Source organism: Archocentrus centrarchus, chromosome 5, assembly GCF_007364275.1.
Source record: "Archocentrus centrarchus isolate MPI-CPG fArcCen1 chromosome 5, fArcCen1, whole genome shotgun sequence".
In the NCBI taxonomy this organism is placed as follows: domain Eukaryota; kingdom Metazoa; phylum Chordata; class Actinopteri; order Cichliformes; family Cichlidae; genus Archocentrus; species Archocentrus centrarchus.
Window position 1 is genome coordinate 30,030,976 of NC_044350.1, and position 20,196 is coordinate 30,051,171.

General features: G+C 41.1%; 1 protein-coding gene across 4 annotated transcripts in view; it reads left to right on the forward strand.

The window, feature by feature from the left end:
* The window catches only part of ephb2b (eph receptor B2b), a 125,672-nt gene that overhangs the window by 79,285 nt on the left and 26,191 nt on the right, over positions 1 to 20,196 (forward strand). For all 4 annotated transcript variants that reach the window (XM_030728443.1, XM_030728445.1, XM_030728444.1 and 1 more), the window contains exons 4-5: positions 8,103 to 8,258; positions 11,220 to 11,555. In XM_030728443.1, the coding sequence (XP_030584303.1) occupies positions 8,103 to 8,258; positions 11,220 to 11,555 (492 nt within the window). The remainder of the gene's footprint in view (positions 1 to 8,102; positions 8,259 to 11,219; positions 11,556 to 20,196) is intronic.

The following is a 20,196-nucleotide window of genomic DNA, read 5'->3' on the forward strand; positions in this document are numbered from 1 at the left end:
TGGCACCTGGTGTCACCTTACAGTGAAAGTTCAGTGCCTCTGCTTACAGCTTGCATGCAGTGTTAAGTAAGGCCTTAGATTTAGGGGAAATAACTATGCAACAAAGGTGGATTGTAGGCTTGCAGGCAAGAGGTGGGAATTTAAACAGATTTTTTAATTGTTTAAATAGATTTGAATGTTTTTAAAGCCCAGCAGTGTTATGATATGGTTTAATTAAGCATCTGTAATTAAGTCTGCAAAGCACGATTCTTTAATGTACAAAAGTTCATTAGAATTAAGCTATTTTGAAACAACTGAACTCTATGCATACATCTGCTAACCTTCTGCAGTAACCCACAGAATCTGACTGATTTTAATTACCTCTTCCAAACACAGATGTTTAATTGGTGACCAGATTATGGAGTATCATGCTGTAATTTCCAATTATATACCATTATCTGCATTAAATTGTTTTTTTTTCTAGTCTTGTTAATGATCTGTCCTTACAAATAATAGAACGCATTTTAGCTGTGATGAGGATCCTCAAGGCTGACAAACCATCTTAAATGGAGATTAATGCAGACAATGGGGCCTGCCTCCTGCCACACCCCAGCCATCTGCAACCCAATGTACCTAAGAGGTCCACCAGCAACCTGATTGGACCTCTACATCCTCTGGAGAGCAAGCTGTCAAGTGATCTGCCTGCATGAAATGACCCTTTCCGCTTTATTCCCCCTAACCACCCACCTTCTCGCCTTGTTCATGTTCCTACCCTGTGTGTATATGTGTTGGCTCAGATGCCTGCCATTCGCGCTTGTTTTTTCCCGCCACCAAAAAAAAAAAAAAGTGGGAAAAGATGGAAAAAAAGAGTGCAGTGAAAATTCCAGACATTATTACTGTGCAGCATGCATGGTTCCACTGATGCTCACCTTTCATCTCTGTTTCCTCCTTTATTGACAGATGGTAGTTATCAGACAGTATGGAAATACTGTGGTTAAGATAGTTTCACTGATTTTTTTTTTTTCCCCCTTTTGGTATTTATGACCTGATGATCATCATGAGAGCATTGTGGTCTTGAACAGAGGGCCAATCTGCCAATGTTGTATGAATCAGGAAGCTAACATGTGCCACATGGGAAAGATGTTCTCCAGAAACGCTGAGGTTTGAGTACAGCGCACGGTCATGGTACCTCAGTGTACCATAATCCACCAAAATGCTGAGATATGACTTAAGTTAAAAAAAATTGAAATCAGTTGTTTGATTTTTTTTTTTCTTTTGCTGTATCTGGTTTTCAAATGAAGATTTTAGCTTTTCTGTGTTGTAATAATTTAAATCGAGTATCACTTGGGTTTGGCACTGAAAGCATTTTGAAGCTTTTGGAAATTGAAAATTTCTGATGTCTTTAAAGATTTAAGTTGAATAGATTAAATAAATCATATCTTTCTGATTAATTAGACTCTGAAAAAAAAAGAAAAAAATCGCATCCCCGGTTGCGTTTTATTTTCCAAAAATCTGTTGCAGTTTATTATCGTGAGCAACAGTTTTTTTTTTCTAACCTGAAAAAGTTTGTCAAAATCTTCTATACAGAAAATTTTTAAAAGAGCAAACTAGTTGCATACTATTACATACTACACATTACATACTCTATCTGCACTGTGTTGCTTGCCTGTGTTATTTATGGCCAACGTTAAGGAGATAATAGGAAATAAGGTCAGTTAGTTGGAAATTAATTTACACCAGTTGTTGCATGACTAATATTTCCCTTACAGAATATTTTTAGCTGCTGCTGACATCCTGAACAGTGTTGCACACTTCTTTTTGTCCTTGTAAATACCAAACCTTGTGATGGTGAGCCTCGTATATGTGCCACATATATGAGGTTAAGCCCTTGAAGTATGAGCTGAAATTGTCCTTTGGGCCATGGCCAGATGGGGTTTATTAGTAGCTTTCTGCTTTATGGCCTCTGCTTATTTATGTGTTGATGTATGTGTATCGGAAGAAGATGGATTAAATTAGTTTCCTGGGAGTAGGTACAGTACAGGTCCTGTTTGTGTGTACGTGTGCTTTGGGTCTTAGCCTTCCTAAGGTGCCTACACCCTCGGAGCTCATTTCCCAGGTGTCCCACATTCCCAGCTAATCTGCTCCTCACTTTGGCTCCTAATCTGTCTCAAAGGAGCCTGCTGAAGGGAAGGGGATTGGGGATCTGAGCTCTGTGACAACTGCATAGGAAACACAGCTTAGAGCAAAATGCTGAGGGGCACAGTGGGAAAAGTCACTTCGCAATCATCCTGCTGTCTTCCTGTACCCCAGGACACGAGTCCAATAGACCGCATGAACATACAAGCACACGGGGATGCGTGATATATAAGATCAGCAAACATGCTTGGCCATTTAACCAGAAAAAGATGTGGTCACTTAAAAATGAATGTGCGTTAGTTATAAAAGTTGAATATCAGACAGGAGTTTCTTACAAAATCACCCATTTAAATGACCCTGTGGTATCCTTGAGTTTGAGCGTAGGCTGATTTACACCTTGGAGTTCATCAGTGGTTACCCTCACACACTAGCACTGTCCTGGCTCACAGTGTGAGGAGCCACACAGAGCCCCAGACCTGTTAATTGCACCAGACATGGAAACCTACAGGGAGAAATGAATATATCATTTGTGTGTGTGTGTGTGTGTGTGTGTGTGTGGTGAAGCGAATGCCAGTTGTCTAATAGCTTTCACACAAGCCTGATTGAATTAGATGGCCAGGAGGACTGCGTTCCTAATTGAATTGCGGGGACCCTGTGTTGCAAACAGTGCTGTCTAGTGTTCCCCATGGAAGTGCTGAGGCAGAGGGGGGCAAGCTGGCTTGTCCTCAGTCCCAAGAACAGACACACAACTTGCGGCTGCTCTTCTCTAGTTTATCTGTGGCCATGACTGGCATTTCACAAGGTTACGCCCCACTTAGATGTGACCAGTTCAAGGACTGATAGTCTATATTTGTGGTTGAATGATAGTAAAGGTAATGAGAAAGCCATTGGAAAAGCTAGCAGGTTGTCTTTAATGTAATTTAGCCCTCTGAATGAACATTGGTGTCTCTTGTAAAAAGAACAAATGTCTTTATATAAACCTCTAATTTGTCCCCTCAGTGATTCATGTAGTTTTTACGGGCAGCACCAAAGCAAACGAAGGCCCAAACTTGTCCATGGCTCGCTCTAGGGGCCTCTTTGGTCACAGAGGAATACAGGGAAAAACCCAGAATTACACACACACACACACACACACACACACACACACACACACACACACACACACACACACACACACACACACACACACACACACAATCCCTCTGACACTGGCCATTTTCACAGCTTTCAGCACTTTTTCCTGCTGCGCTCACAAAACCTATGCACCTCTGTCTTTTTTCTTTTTTTTTTTTTTTTTTTACCCCTCCAGCCTTTTCTCTTTTACACCTTGAACACACGTACACACACCCCTTGCCTGTCTTTATCTCCCCTGTCTCTTCTTTGATGGTGTGTTCATCAAATAAAGCAGTTTCAGAGGAGGGTGGATTGGGCCCTGAAAAGATCGAGTGGGGGAAACGGGAAAGAGGGGGCTGGAAGGGTGTGCTGCTTTTGCTGTGATGGCCCAGCCTGCTGGACAAAGAAGCTCCCTGTTGTACACGCTGTAGATGAGAGATGGTTGGTGAAGGATGCTGGAGAGGTGTTGGGTTGTTTTCATTTCCTTATTCTTTTACAATAGGTACGGGTTGTATCGACTGGATTACCTACAGTATATCACCCAGCTGATTTTCTGCTTGTGCCAAAATTTCCCAGGAAGCCAAGATGAAAATGTCAGAGGCCCAGTTTTTGCTTGATCTCCCTCTCTGTGTGTGTGTGTGTGTGTGTGTGTGTGTGTGTATGTGTGTGTGTGTGTGTGTGTGTGTGTGTGTGTGTGTGTGTGTGTGTGCGCGCGCGTGTGTGTGTATGTGTGTGTATTTGACACATTTGATTTGGACAAAGGGGACAGGCTACCACGGCCGTTCATGTTGCCGTCGCCTCTGAAAACAACACTCTCTGGCTTTCTCGTTCTTTGAGCTTGCATTTTTCTTCTCTCTTTTAATGTCTTTCCCTTCTCCCTCGCGCACATAAATACTCACACACAGTAGAATTCAGGTGGATTTAGCTACAGGTCTCCTCTTCAGTGTGCTATAAATCTTTCGGCTATAATATTCAGGAAACCTTTGAAACAACCAGCAAATTACCTGCTGTAAAAACTGACTAGCACCCTAAGCGCAGTGGCTTACCTTACCCCACAGCTCCTACAGTACTATTTTTATTCAGTGGCTTGAGAAAAAAAAAGCCCTAATTAAAGCTTTTATGTCACTATATATTATTAGAAGTCGTAAACATAGGCAGACACGAGCAGCTGGGGGGTTTGTGTGTGTGTGTGTGTGTGTGTGTGTGTGTGTGTGTGTGTGTGTGTGTGTGTGTGTGTGTGTGTGTGTGTTGGTGTGTGTGTGTGTGTGTCCGTGGGGGGGGTATTCAGTTTACGATTTAAGACTTACTGTTAGATTAAAGTAATGTAATACTTGGTCTTCAGATGAACACACAATGTAACAAAGCTATCTCGCCCCGCTGGCAGAAGTTTTCACGTATTTTTCAAATTTGGGATTTAAGAGCGAACGTGCCTGCTGTGTGCCTGGAACCAATTTCAGGGGTGATCTGGACCTTTTGACACAGCTACCACTAAATTGAGTCTGAAGTGTTTATAAATTCCCTTTAAGCTTTTCTATGCGGCTTTTGTTCTTGACTTATTGCCACGTTTCATTGTGTGTCCTATTTCCAAAAAATCCACGTTCACAGTCTCCAGAGATCTAATAGAAAAACTTGGCATGTTTGCTTGGTGCCATTGATGATATTAATAGCAGTGCGTGTGTGTGTGTTTTTTTCAAGTATAGGATGCAGGAGCAACAGAGGAGCTCTTTTCAATGAATATTCTTGCAGTAATTAAACCTTCTTGCCAGAAGGATATCTGAAGTTTGAAGGAACATCCAAAATAACAGCCTTTAGTTCTCACATGTTGAGCGAGACTGCCAGCATGATGATCAAACAGCTCAACAGCAGCAATCCGGGCAGGCAGGGAGGTAGGGAATTAAAGCTCTGATCTGATTTTTAATCACCGCTCTCCATGTCTTTGCTTCTCTACATCTGACACCAGACAACTGTGCAACTCTTAAAATCTGTCATCCGAGAATAAAACGGAAATTCCCCAAATATTTCCCCAAAATAATGGCCTCGGTGAAGCACGCAGGAATGCCAAGAGATAAAATTCAGTGTCCTCTTGAACGGCATAGGATGGGTTTTTTTTTTTTTTTTACAGACGTTTTTCCTGTAATGTTCTGAAGTACCACACAGTGAGCAATGCTGTTACAGGTAAACACTTGTCATTGAGTGGAAATGTTAGTTATTTACCTGTGAGGAAAAGTATATGCAGGCATAATAATTTTACAGTGTTGCTGGCTAAAAATGGACCGTTACAGGAATGTGTAAGTGTATAAAAACATTTAAAAATTTATGTACAATGAAAACTTTTTGCACTATTTCCACACTGAATTTAATGGGCTTACAGTGCATAGTAAAAATTGTGTTTGATGGTTTGGGACTTGGTGGGAAAATAAGCATTAACCACTATTTTGCCATCCAACAGCTACCACAGAGTATTTAAACGCAACCACTGTGGTAGCATGGCATCATGTGGCTTTATAAGTGCTAATCATTTAAATACTTCCATTTTCCTCCCCAAGTTATTGTTCTGACTGTTATGCACCCTCTGCATACTGTTACAGCACATACTGTACATTCACTGTGGGCACGGTAATACACTCAAATCCTTGGCTGGAAAAACTCCCAAACACAGCCATTCCCCACATCTCCCTCTCATTTCTTTGTTTCTGTCTTTACACCCCCACTCCGACTACCTCTTTATGCTGTTTCCTTTGGTGTTGCTCCTCGGAGCGCCTCACTCTCACGGACCTCACTCCGCCGCTGAAGTTCGATCGCAATTCCCCGCATAGCCGTTGCCTGGGCCTCATTCACAGAGCCCGTTGACTGGCAGCGTGAATGTCCAGGCCTCATGTTTCCTGCTGTACCCTAAAACTTTTTTTTTCAGCCATCAATCACGGAGGTAGAAAAACATGTCAAAGCTAATACTCAGTGAGGAGATGTTTAAGATTGTCTTGTTTATTCTGGAATAATAATCTGACATTTGTGATACTCGGATAAACAGTAACAAAGAAACTGCTGGGGGTTTTTTTTGTTGTTTTTTAAGGTGGACCATTTTTAATGAATGATGAAAGAAAGAATTAAAGCTTGTTCCCACACTGTTCTTTAAATATGATCTCTTCTGTTTCTTGCCAAAGTCAGATATGTTTAAAATGATATGGATTTAATAAAACTAGCATCTTTGTTTCTTTTAAAATCACTCTCTAGGTGATACAACTAAACCAACATAATATATTGAACTACAGGGAATCGTTCTTCATGGTGGTCAAGGGTGATGGCTCTGAGAAATGTATTCTGAGTTCCAAAAAGGGAAAAAGGCCATTAATCTGTGGCCTGTATGGTCTATGAGTACACTGGTGTCTGGATAATCTAAACACTGGGATTGGATCCGGACTAATTCTGCCTTGTGAAAAGACCTCCTTTAAATGGGAGTTGCAGCTGCTGATGTTTCCACATTCCAGATGCTGCAGTTGAACTGTAATTGCCGGTACAGCGTCTGAATGAAATAATGGCTGCATTTTTATAACTTTACAGTGTAGAAATGACAGTCGCGTAATAGTAAGGTCTTTGAGACTAGTAGAAAATTGGAGGACTTGTTTTCATAACGAGTGAGGCAAATTGTTTTACAGCACATGACTTAAGTGCACATCAAAACTGTGCACTTAAAAAAAAAAAAGAGAGAGCCCATATAAATCTACAGTTTTACCTTCAGATAAAAGAAATGTGCAAGGAAGGAAGCATTTATCTTTTTTCTTTTGTTTCTTTTCATTGTACTGAATATTTTTTGCTGTCTGCACAGAAAAAACACTGAAAGGCCTGAGGGGTTTTGACTTCAGATATGCAGGGTGTCCCGTGTGTAAATTTTTCATGTTACTATTTCACGTCTCTGTCTCAACACCTCCATGTTCCTTTATCGGAGGGGCAGGTGGGAGCTGGATTACCTAAAGCAAAAACCGTACTTTTTTTTTTTTTTTTTGGCGCAAGATACGAGAAAATCTCTCGACATTGTGCAGGTGCAAAAGCTGAAAAAAAAAGAAGTTTTTTTGGTTTTTTTGGTTTTTTTTAGGTAGTGAAGGTTTAGGTGGAATGTGACTGCAGAGGGGAGGATAAGGGGATTTCACAGACAGCTGAGTTAGTTTGTTTATCGCAGCAGTGAGTGGCGCTTGTGGCAACACACAAACAGATGTACCCAGCGTACAGGCTGTGATTCACCCACACAGAGTCAGACGCACAGATAGAAAATTTAATGGCTGCTGCCGCGTACGTGTTCATCATGGTCTCTGTGATGAATGTAACTTTCCTCCCAGGTTTCCAGAAAGAGGCCCTTAAAAGGGATCTTAACAGGAAGCAGGGCACTTCAGAGATTTCTCAGGCAACTATAGCACGGTGAATAATTCAGAGCAAACTTACATGTAGCCATATCTGCAGAGGCATGCAAGAGAGTGTATTTATATTCATTGTTGCTCTGATATATATTTGTTTGATTTATGGTCTGTATGTTTTTTGGGTTGCTCGGATTTCTGGTAACTTGATGGATTTTTATAGCACGGTATAAACTAATAAAAGTAAATCTCTTGAAATACTGAATTGGTAACGAATGCATATATACAGGGAATTACCTAGCTGCCCATTTTATGGTTGCCAAAATGATTTATATATATATTTTTTTTGCATTTTCAGTTTTAGATGCTTGCTCAGAATCTTATTACTTGTGTTGTTTTTTTTTCGTGTAATTTTATGGAATTCAAAATCAAACAAAAATGTTTCATGGAGAAATTAATTCCCATTCAGTCTGCTTTTTGAAAATCAAATGGTTGTGATCTTTAAAATGTTTCTCTTCTGTCTTTTAGCCTGTCTGTCCGGCTTTTTCAAGCCAACTCAAGGAGATGAGCCCTGCATGCAGTGTCCCATCAACAGCCGTACCACCAGCGAAGGCGCTATTAACTGTGTTTGCCGAAATGGATACTATCGCACCGACTCGGATCCGCTCCAGATGCCGTGCACAAGTATGTATGGTACTGAAGTTGTGATATGTGAACTTGCAAATTACTTGCACATAGTACACAGGCACGAATGGGAAAACTTTTTGGTTTCAGATATGAACTTTTTGACACACACATGTCACACCCACAAGCAGAAGAGCTCCGGGATCAAAGGACAGTGATAGTCTGTGTAACTCCAAACAGAAACCCTGTCAGAGCTGTCCCTCACACCAAAGGGATGCTGACATGCTCATAGTGTGGCTGTCCACAGATCTGACCCAGCACACAAGGCTCAGCTGCCCCTCCTCAACATCACACAGTCCGTACTCCAAACCAGACCAGAGGTTACTGGGCCGGGGAGCGTAGCTTTGTGAGGGGGCAGACTTGGAGAATGAGCCGAGGCGAGACTCTCTCTTGTCATGCCAATGAAGCTGTTTGAATTTGAATTTGAATTTGAGACTGACATAGAGGTTGGAAGAGAGAGACGGGCCAAGGATAGAGCTAAGCAAAAGTGAGCAAGGGAGGGGAAAAGCATGAAGGAAAGACATGGAGAAGGAATTTGAGGGAGAATGGGTGTGAGCATCCGAGAAAGACGGAATTAGTGCATAGAGTGCGGTCTAACTAAAACAAAATGGGAGAGAGTGAAAAAAAAAAAAGCCCCTTTCAGTGCTTCGATAGTATTTTTTCCCTCGCTCCCCCTCTCTGTCTATTGAAACAGAGAGAGGAGGGAAAAGATTTGATGGTCTCCAACAAAGGAGATTTGCATAAGCCTGGCTCTGGGAGTTGAGCAGCTGTTGTGAATGAGAAAGCAGCAGCGTCACGTCACCCGTATTAAGCGCAGCAGGGCCCGGCCTGATTAAAGCAAGGGAATGGGCCCATCAGAGCGGCCCGCCAGCTAATGGGGCGGATATTAGTCCTCCTCCCCAGGAAGGAGATGCCAAGGAGGAGTTATGTTTCTATGTATAAGAGACACCAAGAAGGGCACTCCAGTGGGCTTTCTTCCAGAGTCAGAGATCTGTTAATTGCTGCCAATTAAAAGGAGGTTAAATAAGAAATGATCGATTCAGATTTAGGATGTTGGGGGCGGAGTGGAATTGTTTATCTCATTAGTCCTGGTGGATACGTCTACCATAATTAGGTGCACATGCCTATAATAGACAAACAGTTCTCATTGTTTGTTTGTTTGGTCTGTCACTCAACATGTAGCACCATGTGGAAAGTTTCCACTCTGTAATGCCGAGCTGCTAAGAATGTCTCAATAGGAGAAACAGTAGGTTCCTCTCCGCTGCAGTAACTCTATACGATGCACCATGAGAAAATTGTCAAGAATAGATGTTAAGAAAACACTTGAGGAAGTGGACACCAGCACTGAAAATGAGAAAGTGTAAATGGGCATCCCGCGGGAAGAGGCACTGCCAGCTTGGAATGCAGCTCAGACCTCAAAGTGACTACAGTGTCTTTGCATGGCTTTCCTCTCCTCCTGTGTAAAAGACTTATTTAAATAGGGTTTGTAATTTTGCCCTCCACGCCATCAAGGACACAATACAACTTCCAGCCTAAAATTACACCAGTGCACTCATATATAGAACTAAAATTCTAGTTTTGGCTTGAATATGAATGACAACACATTTTATCATCATTATTTCTCTTTTTTTCTTACCCCCACCCCATGGTAAATTCACAAGATAATCTCATTACATCACAATTTTTGGTCCACCTAGAAGCAATTTTGATTTAATTGTTGCATCTGGAAGATTCCAGCATGTGTCTGTATATGCCAAAGTTATTACAAATACCTGTATTCCCTCGGTTAACTCATGCTGGAGGCCACCACTGATGTTTGATTAGTAAAAATGTGATTAAAAAAAAAAAAAACCCAAAACAAAACAACAACATAAGAACAATACAAGTTATTTACTAGAGCAGATGATGTGGCAATGCTGCAATTAAGGTGTGTTTAGGTTTAGGCAGAAAATCCTCCTGGAAAGATTATGATTTATATTACAAATAATGAGTTTATGTTTGGGAAACATTTGTTTCAGATAGAAATTACTGCTTTGTTAGGTTTAGGGGCTTCATAATATAATTACAGTAACAAACAAGTGGTTAAGGTTATGGAAAACTTTATGAAACAGGAACAACTCCAGTCTTTTGTGATAAAGTTTGATGTCATTACCTGGCTTCATCTCCACGTCGACTTTGTGTCTCTGCAGAAACTTTCTGCAGTTTGACTTGAATGTACCGTATTTTTCGGACTATAAGCCGCTACTTTTTTCCCACGTTTTGAACCATGCGGCTTATAGCCCGGTGCGGCGTTTCTGTGGATTTTTCTTTAACCACCAGGGGGCTCTTTAGCAGGATATGAATCATGGGACGTCAAAGTTGGAAATCAAAGAAGAAAGCGCCAACAAGTGCTAGCAGCAGGCACAAAAGAGATTTTTTTCAAACTCCCTCATCATGGAAACCACAAAAAGAACTTCCTATGATGCCGCTTTTAAGTTGAGGGCTATCGACCTGGCACTACAGGAGGGAAATAGAGCCGCTGCACGTAAGCTCGGCGTGAACGAATCAATGGTGAATTGACTTGTTATAACTCAAATTTGGGGTTGTCTGTCCCCCTCTGCTGAGTGCCGAGTAATTGTGGAAAACCGAGAGCGGCGGAGATACCAGCGGCTTATAGCCCGGTGCGGCTTATATATGTACGTTTCCAGTTTTTTCCAAAAAATTTGTAGGTGCGGCTTATAGTATGGTGCGCTCTATAGTCCGGAAAATACGGTAAATATGTTTTCTTCTTTGAGGGCACTATAAGATAAGAAAAATAAGTAAAGGCCAGGATCCACTCTATATTGTCTTTTGCCATTTTCATTCCCTTTTTATTTTGATTCCTTATTCTTCACACTTTCCAATATTTAGAATGAATATACACATGATTTTTGTGCAATCGCTCAAATGTTATAACTATAGAATCTCTCCCATGTTTTCCAGCTGTCCCCTCAGCTCCGCAGAATGTGATCTCCAGTGTAAATGAAACCTCTGTGATGCTGGAGTGGATGACCCCTCGAGATTCAGGGGGCCGTGAGGATGTAGTCTTCAACATTATTTGCAAAAGCTGCGGCGGAGGCCGAGGAGGGTGCACCCGATGTGGGGACAATGTTCAGTTTTTACCCCGTCAGCTGGGCCTGACAGAAACTCGGGTCTACATTAGTGACCTGTTGGCCCACACACAGTACACGTTTGAGGTGCAGGCTGTCAACGGGGTGTCAGATCAGAGCCCCTACTCCCCTCAGTACGCCTCAGTCAACATTACCACTAACCAGGCTGGTAAGTGGACCCATCTGTCTTTTTCTGCACATTATACTCCCCATGTGGTTTTCCTCTTCTCTTCTCTTCTCTTCTCTTCTCTTCTCTTCTCTTCTCTTCTCTTCTCTTCTCTTCTCTTCTCTTCTCTTCTCTTCTCTTCTCTTCTCTTCTCTTCTCTTCTCTTCTCTTCTCTTCTCTTCTCTTCTCTTCTCTTCTCACCATGTTTATTTCTGTGCTCCTCCCCTTTGTCACACATGCCTTGTAGAGAACCTCTTCATCGCTCTCATTCCTCTACAAGCACATAATGCACAGCACATAAAGCTCCACTATGTCTGTTTCTTTCCTGTCCTGTATGGTGATGTATGCAGATTAAGGGCTGTAAATGGGAAGGAGAGTGCTGCTGATGATGTGACAGACAGAATGTGATGGCCTGTTAGTCTTTACAGTGTGACCTCATCACCATGTATTTCAGACTGAGGAGCTGAGAGCAGGCTTGCTGCTGTCTCCCCACTTCATCTACGGTTCAGTGATTACAGCTTTATACTCATGCATCCACTTGGTTGTAGAATTACATTTTTTAAAAGCAATAAAAATAAGGATAGTATCACAGTGTATGAGCTACCTTGTAGACAAAAAAAACAACTTCAAAAATGAACAAGAAATCAGTATTTTGCTATGTTAATATAAACATCTTGGTAAGTGGGGCAGTGTTGTAACCTTTATGATTTTATAGAAATCACAGTCTTATTTAATTATTCTTGTGCAACTGTTGGAGCTTTCCAAGCTTTCCACTATGTGATTGCAGCCAAAGTCAGCCACCGCATCTCTGATTATTTTACCGAGGCAGCAGAATTGATTTGTTCTTTAATTGTGTCTATGAAACGCATCATTTGGCGGGCTTAGCTTCGTTTCCCGACGCACTGATGAGCGGCGGGATACAGGCTGCACTTAATCTTTGCACTGGCTTTGCATTCCATTGGCAACATGCTTAGGTGCCTGTCATCCCTCATCATCCATCCCTTTGCACTGCAGCCAGTCTTATGATTGAGTTTCTTATAGGAACATGTTAGTGTGCTTCTTTTTTTTAACCATAAAATATTTGAGAAAAAAAAAACCCTACAGAACTATATGAAAGTTGAATGAAGATATCTACGAGAGGCATCTTCTTTATTTAAAGTGACCGGTTATAACAAACTTATGGGATTTGTTTGTTTAAAAGCTCCACAAAGTACTCAGTTACAATGCTGAAACTGTCACACTAAAACAGAGGCTTTTATTCAAGCACAGACCTCTTTTTATTGTCTGTTTTGATTTGAGTCACTGGTGTGGTGGGTTAATGAGGGCCTGTGAGTGCAGTTAAGCGTTGTAATGAGGCCCCTGCCCCACTCTGTCTCACTGGGCCACAATAAGTCTGCCACCCCAACCCTTGGCTTCTCTGCTTCTCCTGCCGAGGGGTCCTGGCGGAAATTGGGGGGCTCTGTGCCCTCTCCACTGAAGTGTCCGTCACTTTGGATTAGGCAGCGAGAGCTCCCGTCAGAGGGAGCTGTGAAAAGAACTCAACTCTCACTTGCCCCCTCTCCACGTTCCCACCTTCCCCCATCACCTTACTGCTCACACCAGGGACACAGGATTGGAGTATTGCCGTGCTACACTACAGGCTGGGGTCACGGGGACTGGAGCCCATAATTGCGTCTGGTTGGTGAGGCTACATAAACATCGTGTCACCCCTAATTACCTCAAGCAGTTTTATGCCTCCCCCTTAAAATGAAAATGAGAGTGTGAGATGGAAAAAAGAAAAGCCAGAGTCTATGAAATTTTGAAGATACATGCATGTTAATCCGACTCTTAGTAAGCCTGCTTTGGACCATGAGCTAGAGCGTTCAATGAAAGCAACAAAAAAGTAAATTTGAAGTAAGTGGCATGAAAGTGTGTCTCATTACTTGTGTGGATAGCTGCCTCTTCTGCTCTGACTTGCTGGCATGAAGGGTGGTGGGGTATGGGGGGGGGGGGGGGGGGGGGGGGGTGAGCAAAACTTCTCACTCTCCATACTCAATCAAGCACCCACCACACACTATTACCTACAGGGCTTATCCTCCCACTCTGTAGGTGGTTGGCGACAGTTCCTCTGTGATAAAGGACATGATTGCCCTGGAAAGTGTGGCGCTTGATTACACACTGTAATGCCACACAAAAGCAAATGCTGGGCTGAATGCCGTTTGAGCCTGTTTTATAAGCGTATGACTAATTCCCCAAACCTTGTATTGTGTGGAATACGCAGAAGCCTTGAAATGTTCCTCTAAGCCTTTTTTGTAATAATGAGTCACACTTAAGCCATTTACTTTGGCTTCACTGTGTTATATGTTACTTATATGGGACATGAAATATGCACTGGGAGTCACGGAAAGAGCTGCAAATCTGATACTTTCCATCGCAGACGAGCAGTGAAAAGCCGTTTCTAGGTATTACGTTGGTTTAAATGTGTCTAACAGTTGCGTTACAAAACCAGTCTGACAAACGGTTTGTTGTGCACACATTCTGAATTTGTTCTATTGATATTTTAAATGGGTGTGTAACAGTATTACAGCTGAAATCAGGAGTTATAGTTGGTATCCATGTAAAAGTGTCCTTGGGTAAAATACTGAACACCAAGTGTCCCAGGATTCGTCCATCACTGTGTGTGTGTGTGTGTGTGTGTGTGTGTGTGTGTGTGTGTGTGTGTGTGTGACAGATGAAAGAAAACAGGCTATACATAGAATAAAGTGCTGTATGAATATGTGCTTGAATAGGTGAACGGGGCATGTAGTCTAAAGTGCTCGACACTAGGAAAGCACTTCAAAAGTACCAAGGCCAAGAAAAAAAATGAATACATTTTGCGAGTGTATTCAGTGCCTGACTTGAGTTAGCTGTCTACCTCATCACCCAAAAAGCATTAAAAACATCTATGTACATCAGCCACACCACTGGGCTGCAATTTCATTTATGAATTACAGTTTATTTTAAGTCAGTCGATCATTCTCCTGCTCATCTGTGCAAATATGTATTAATTCACCTGTTGAAATAGTCCAACAGGATAGGGAAATCATATTTGTTGAAACTAAAAAAAATATATATACCAGCTTTGTCCATTAAAATTAAGATTTTTAGGCTATAACATTGAACTTTGCCTACATGCTTGTTAAAAGGCTGCTTCTGTGCTCTTCAAATGTTGTTTTTTTTTTTAATATGTAACACAGTTATTTCACTTCACCATTTAACCTAACCTGCAAGGGCAAACAAATAGGCACAAATCTAATGTGTATTGTTACTATTTAACCGCAGTGGTTTTGATCTTGTAAATAGATCGCTCTTCTCTGCAGCAAAGACGAGATGGTGAGGATAGTTTTTAATTAGCATCCATCTTATATTAGTTTTGTTGGTGCAGTGTATCTGCAAAGACAACAAGATTTACAACAGGTGCGTGTCATTACGTCTTCTAAGCAGGGAATTACTGAAGCAAATCCAGTATGCATGCCTGCCCAGAGAGAATCTCTCACTCTGTGCAGTAACTAAAATCTTACAATTCAGTTTTACCTCTCAGTGTATTCTTGGGGCGCTCATCCTATAGTGGACTAAATAGATTTCAGTAAAACAAAAGTACCAGCGTGGTGAATCAATAAAGATAGCAATAGAACCCACTCTTTGTTTTATAGTGGCCACACAGACAAATGACGGCCTCCTAGAGCACTAAAAACCAAACCAAAAGTCAGCATAAAATGATTTAAGCAAGCATCCTCAACTTCACCGAAGAGTAAAACAGTGTGGATTATTAAACATTAGGTCTCTCTTCTAAGTCCCTGCAGGTAAATGATTTAATAATTGCTCAACACGTTGATTTATTCTGTCTCACAGAGACCTGGTTACAGCAGGATGAATATGTTAGTTTAAATCAATCAACACCCCCCGAGTCACACTAACTGTTGCAATTCTTGGAGAAGGAGTGGCACCAGTCTTTTACTCCAGCTTATTAATCAACCAAGGACCCAGAGAGAGTTTTAATTCATTTGAACACCTGATTCTTAGCTTTATACACCCTAATTGGAAAACTCAAATACAGTTTTATTTGTTGTTATTTATCGTCCACCTGGCCCTTACTCAGAGTTTCTAACTGAATTCTCAGACTTTTTATTTGATTTAGTGCTCAGCTCTCATAAAATTATTATAATGGTTGATTTTAACATTCATGTAGATGCTGAAAACTCCAGCCTCAATTCTGTATTTAAGCTGTTATTAAACTCAATTGGCTCAAAATATAAATGAGCCGACCCACCTCCTTAACCACACTCTGGATCTTGTTCTGACGCATGGCATAGAAACTGAACATTTAACAGTATTCCCTGAAAACCTTCCTTTGTGTGATCAGTTCTTAATAACATTTAAATTTACAGTAATGGGTTACACAGTAGTGGGGAATAAATTTCATTACAGTAGAAGCCTTTCTGAAAGTGCTATAACTGGGTTTAAGGATATAATTTCTCCACTATTATCTTCTTCAATGCTGTTTGCCAACACAGTGCAGATCAGCTACCTAAACTCTGATCCCACAGAGGTCGATTATCTTGTTAATAGTGTTGCATCGTCGCTGTGTATCACCTTGGATACTTTGGTTCCTCTGGAAAAAACCTCAAATCATAAGTGCATGATTCCCTGGTATAACTCACAAATGCACACCTTAAAGCTGATAACCCAAAAGCTGGAGAGGAAATGGCATCTTTCTAATTTAGGAGATCTTCATTTATCCTGGAAAAAAGAGTTTGGTGGTATGGTAGTAGTAATTAAACCATTACTTTGAAGACCATCACTTGACCCAGCTGTCTTATAGCTAGTTATAGACCAACCATCTCCAACCATTATTTTATTTAAAAAAAAAAATCTTGAAAGAGTAGTTGTAAAATAGCTGGAATGGTTTCTTTGGAGAGTTTCAGTCGGGATTCAGAATTCATCACGGTACAGAAATAGCACCAGTGAAGGTTATGAGTGATCTTCTTATGGCCTCAGTCGGTGGACTCATCTCTGTGTTTGTCCTGTTAGACCTCAGTACAGCATTCGATACTGCTGACTACAAAGTTTTGTTACAGAGATCAGAACACGGTGTAGCTATTAAAGGTACTGTGCTACAGTGGTTTGAATCATATCTAGCTAACAGACTCCGGTTTGTCCATGTAAATGGGAAGTCTTCTTCAGAGGTTAATTGCGGACTTCCACAGAGCTCTGTGCTTGGACCAATTCTATTTACATGCTTCCCTTAGGTATTATCATTAGAGGGCACTTCATATGTTTTCATTGTTATGCAGATGATACCCAGCTTTATCTATCTATAAAGTCAGATAACACACATCAATAATTTAAGTTACAGGATTGTCTTAAAGACCTAAACGCCTGAGTGACCTTTAAGTTCCTGTTTCTAAATTCAGATAAAACTGAAGTTATTGTATTTGGCCCTAGAAATCTTAGAAGCATGGGGTCTAACCAGATACTGGATGGCATTACCTTGGCCTGCAGTAACACTGTGAGGAATCTTGGAGTAATTTTTGACCAGGCTATGTCATTAAATGTCCATATTAAAAAAATATTTATTTAATCCAGAATTGAATTTAAAATCATACAAGGTCATGAATAATCAGGCCCCATCTTATCTTAAAGACCTCATAGTACCATATCACCCCAATAGAGCACTTTGCTGTTGAGCTGTAGGCTTACTTGTAGTTCCTAGGGTAATTAAAAGTAGAATGGGAGGCAGAACCTTCAGCTTTCAGTCCCCTCTTCTGTGGAACCCGCTTCCAGTTTGGATTTCGGAGACAAACACCCTCTCTGTTTTTAAGATTAGGCTTAAAGCCTTCTTTTTTGATCAAGCTTACAGTTGGTGATCCTGAACCCTCTGTTACACTGCAAAAGGCCTAGGCTGCTGAGCATTTCATTTTTTCACTCACCTCTTTTCACTGTGTGTTTACACATCACTTTGCATTTAATCATTAGTTATTATTAAACTCTGTCTCTCTTCCACAGCATGTCTTTTGTCCTGTCGCCCTACCCTCACCTGGCTGCCCCTCCCTGAGCCTGGTTCTGCTGGAGGTTTCTTCCTGTTAAAAGGAAGTATTTCCTTCCCACTGTCACCAAGTGCTGCTCATAGGCGGTCATTTGATTGTTGCGGTTTTCTTTCTATTATTTGAGGGTCTTTACCTTACAATATAAAGCGCCTTGAGGCGACTGTTGTTGTGTGTTGTATAGAAATAAAATAAAATTGAATTGAATAGATTTTGCGTTTTTTGCCTAATTTCTGTTAATCAACCACCAGTGCCAAGCCAGAGTGACCAGGCAGTCCTTTAAGTTGGTTCTGCTTAAGAGTAGGTTAAAATTGTGGTTATTGCTATATGTCAGTAATGATTTTATGAGGACTGTATGCAGTTATTCCATGCAGACAAGACATGAATAAATAATAGCTAAGAACAGAACTAACATTTATTTTATAGCTTACTGCAGAGCTGCTGTATCATCAATTTTTAGTGCACAGAATAGAGATTATCTCTTACCTCAGTGCAAATTATCGGTATTCTGTGAAAGAATTCACCATTGCACAACAGATAAATGAGATCTCCATATCCCCTGTGTGTTTGCCATATTGCGTTCTGGTTGGGGATATTAGATTTCAGAGGACATATTTGTTTAGGCGTTTCATTAACTCAAGGTGAGCTGCTGCTAATGCTGTTGAAAAGCAGAGGGACTGAATTGGTTTCTTATCAGGTGAACTGACTGATTGTGGAAGGGAACCAAGGTGGGGGGTGTAATCGGGGGCAGCCGTTTCATATGGTCTAGAGAAGATTTATGACTTAATTATTTTCCAAATTATCCAGGTCCACTGTAACCAGGCTACCAAGTCCTTTGTTGCTCCACTGGGCCATGGTGTGAAAAGCACTGGTACAGAGCCAGTTGGGACCGCCAGAATGTGTCAGTACATCAGCGAGCCAAATGTACCTACTACAATGTTAACTTGAGGGCAGTGACACCTGTTACTAAAAAGACAAATCTTTTTGTCTAGTGGTACATTCATGGCAATGACATGGCTTACTCATTAACTGCCTGCTTTTGTTTAATACAGTGTAATTTTAATCTACGAGGCTTGTGATGTAACATGATTAAAAGGGTGTTTGTATGAAACGCCTCGTGAGCTTCATTCATCATACAGTAGCAAAAAGTTATGATACAGTTATAATCCTTATGCATGTGGTAAACAACAGACCAATGTGGTTAAAAAAATCAGGTGTTAGATTTTTACTGTAGCTAATACATTATCATCAAAATGCCAGAGATGCAAGTGAAAAATAGAAAATAAACTGAGAGTCAGAGAGGGACCACCAGTATACATATCGCGCAGTGTGACAGTGACAGAAGGTGTTGAGAAGGGCACATATGGTGGGTGCCAGTGTAGGTCAGCCAGGCAGACAGACAGGAGGCCTCAGCATGCACCTGGACCTCAGTACTGACAGAGCCTTGAGAGAAGGCTGTTCTGGTAGTAAGCCAGCCACCCATACATAAACCACATTCATGCTCTTGTTGATACTGAGCCAAAAGGAGGAACTTGAAGTACAGTGTATTGCCCAAGGACACTTCAACATGTTGAGAGGCCACAGATCGAACTGCCAACCCTGCGATTATTGGAAACCCACTCTACCTGAGCCAAAGCTGCAGGCTTTAAATAAGCAGTATGAACTTAATTATGACTCTCCAGAAGAGAATTAGCACATGGCTTCTCAAAATTAGTTAATTAATTGATCTTGTTCATAAATCTTTCAGGAGTCATGTGATTTTTTTTTTTTTCCAAGCTACGTTATGTAGATCTTTTCTTTTCATTTGCATTTATACAGAAAAGAGGAATAGAAAATATACCTCAGCTATATTTAATAAATTTTGGTGAAAAGGCCACGATCTTTTGGCCATGGGCTATAAAAGTGAGCATAATGTGACTATACTATTAATTATCATTGAGTACATTAGCTGCACACTGAAATTCCCGTATAACTGACCGTGCCTGAATGCAGTCATTTATTGGCCTTTTATATTTAAGAGCATGAAGACGGTGATAATTAAAAAAAGATAATAAATAAAGGTTATGAAGCAAAAAGGAGTGACAATCCAATCAGCTCTCTGTTTTCTAAGTGATTTTCAATAAACTTCATGGAGTTAACTTCATCAATTAAGCAAATGGATCTGATAAACACAGTGCCAGCCCCCCCCCCCCCCCCCCCCCCCATTTGTCTCTTTTGACTTTCTCCTTGATCTGACCCCCCTCCCACACACACACACACACACACACACACACTTTTCTGTTTACCAAACACATTCGAATTCCTGTTGTTATATACACCAATTCCTTTGAAGGTGGCTGCAAAACAGAGCTGTCAGTGTCTGAGCAACTGTCTTCCTGCTGTCTGGAATTTCTGGTGTGATTATGACGCACCACTTTCCCCCCCGCTCCTACTCACATGTCATGAATACCTCTCATTTTTTCTAATGTAGCCTTGGTTCGCTCACACAGATCGTGCAAACTTTCATCCTCTTGAGCATATTAACTGTAAATTGGGGTCAGAAACTGTATAATGTGAGATGATCATTTATAATCCGTGCTATT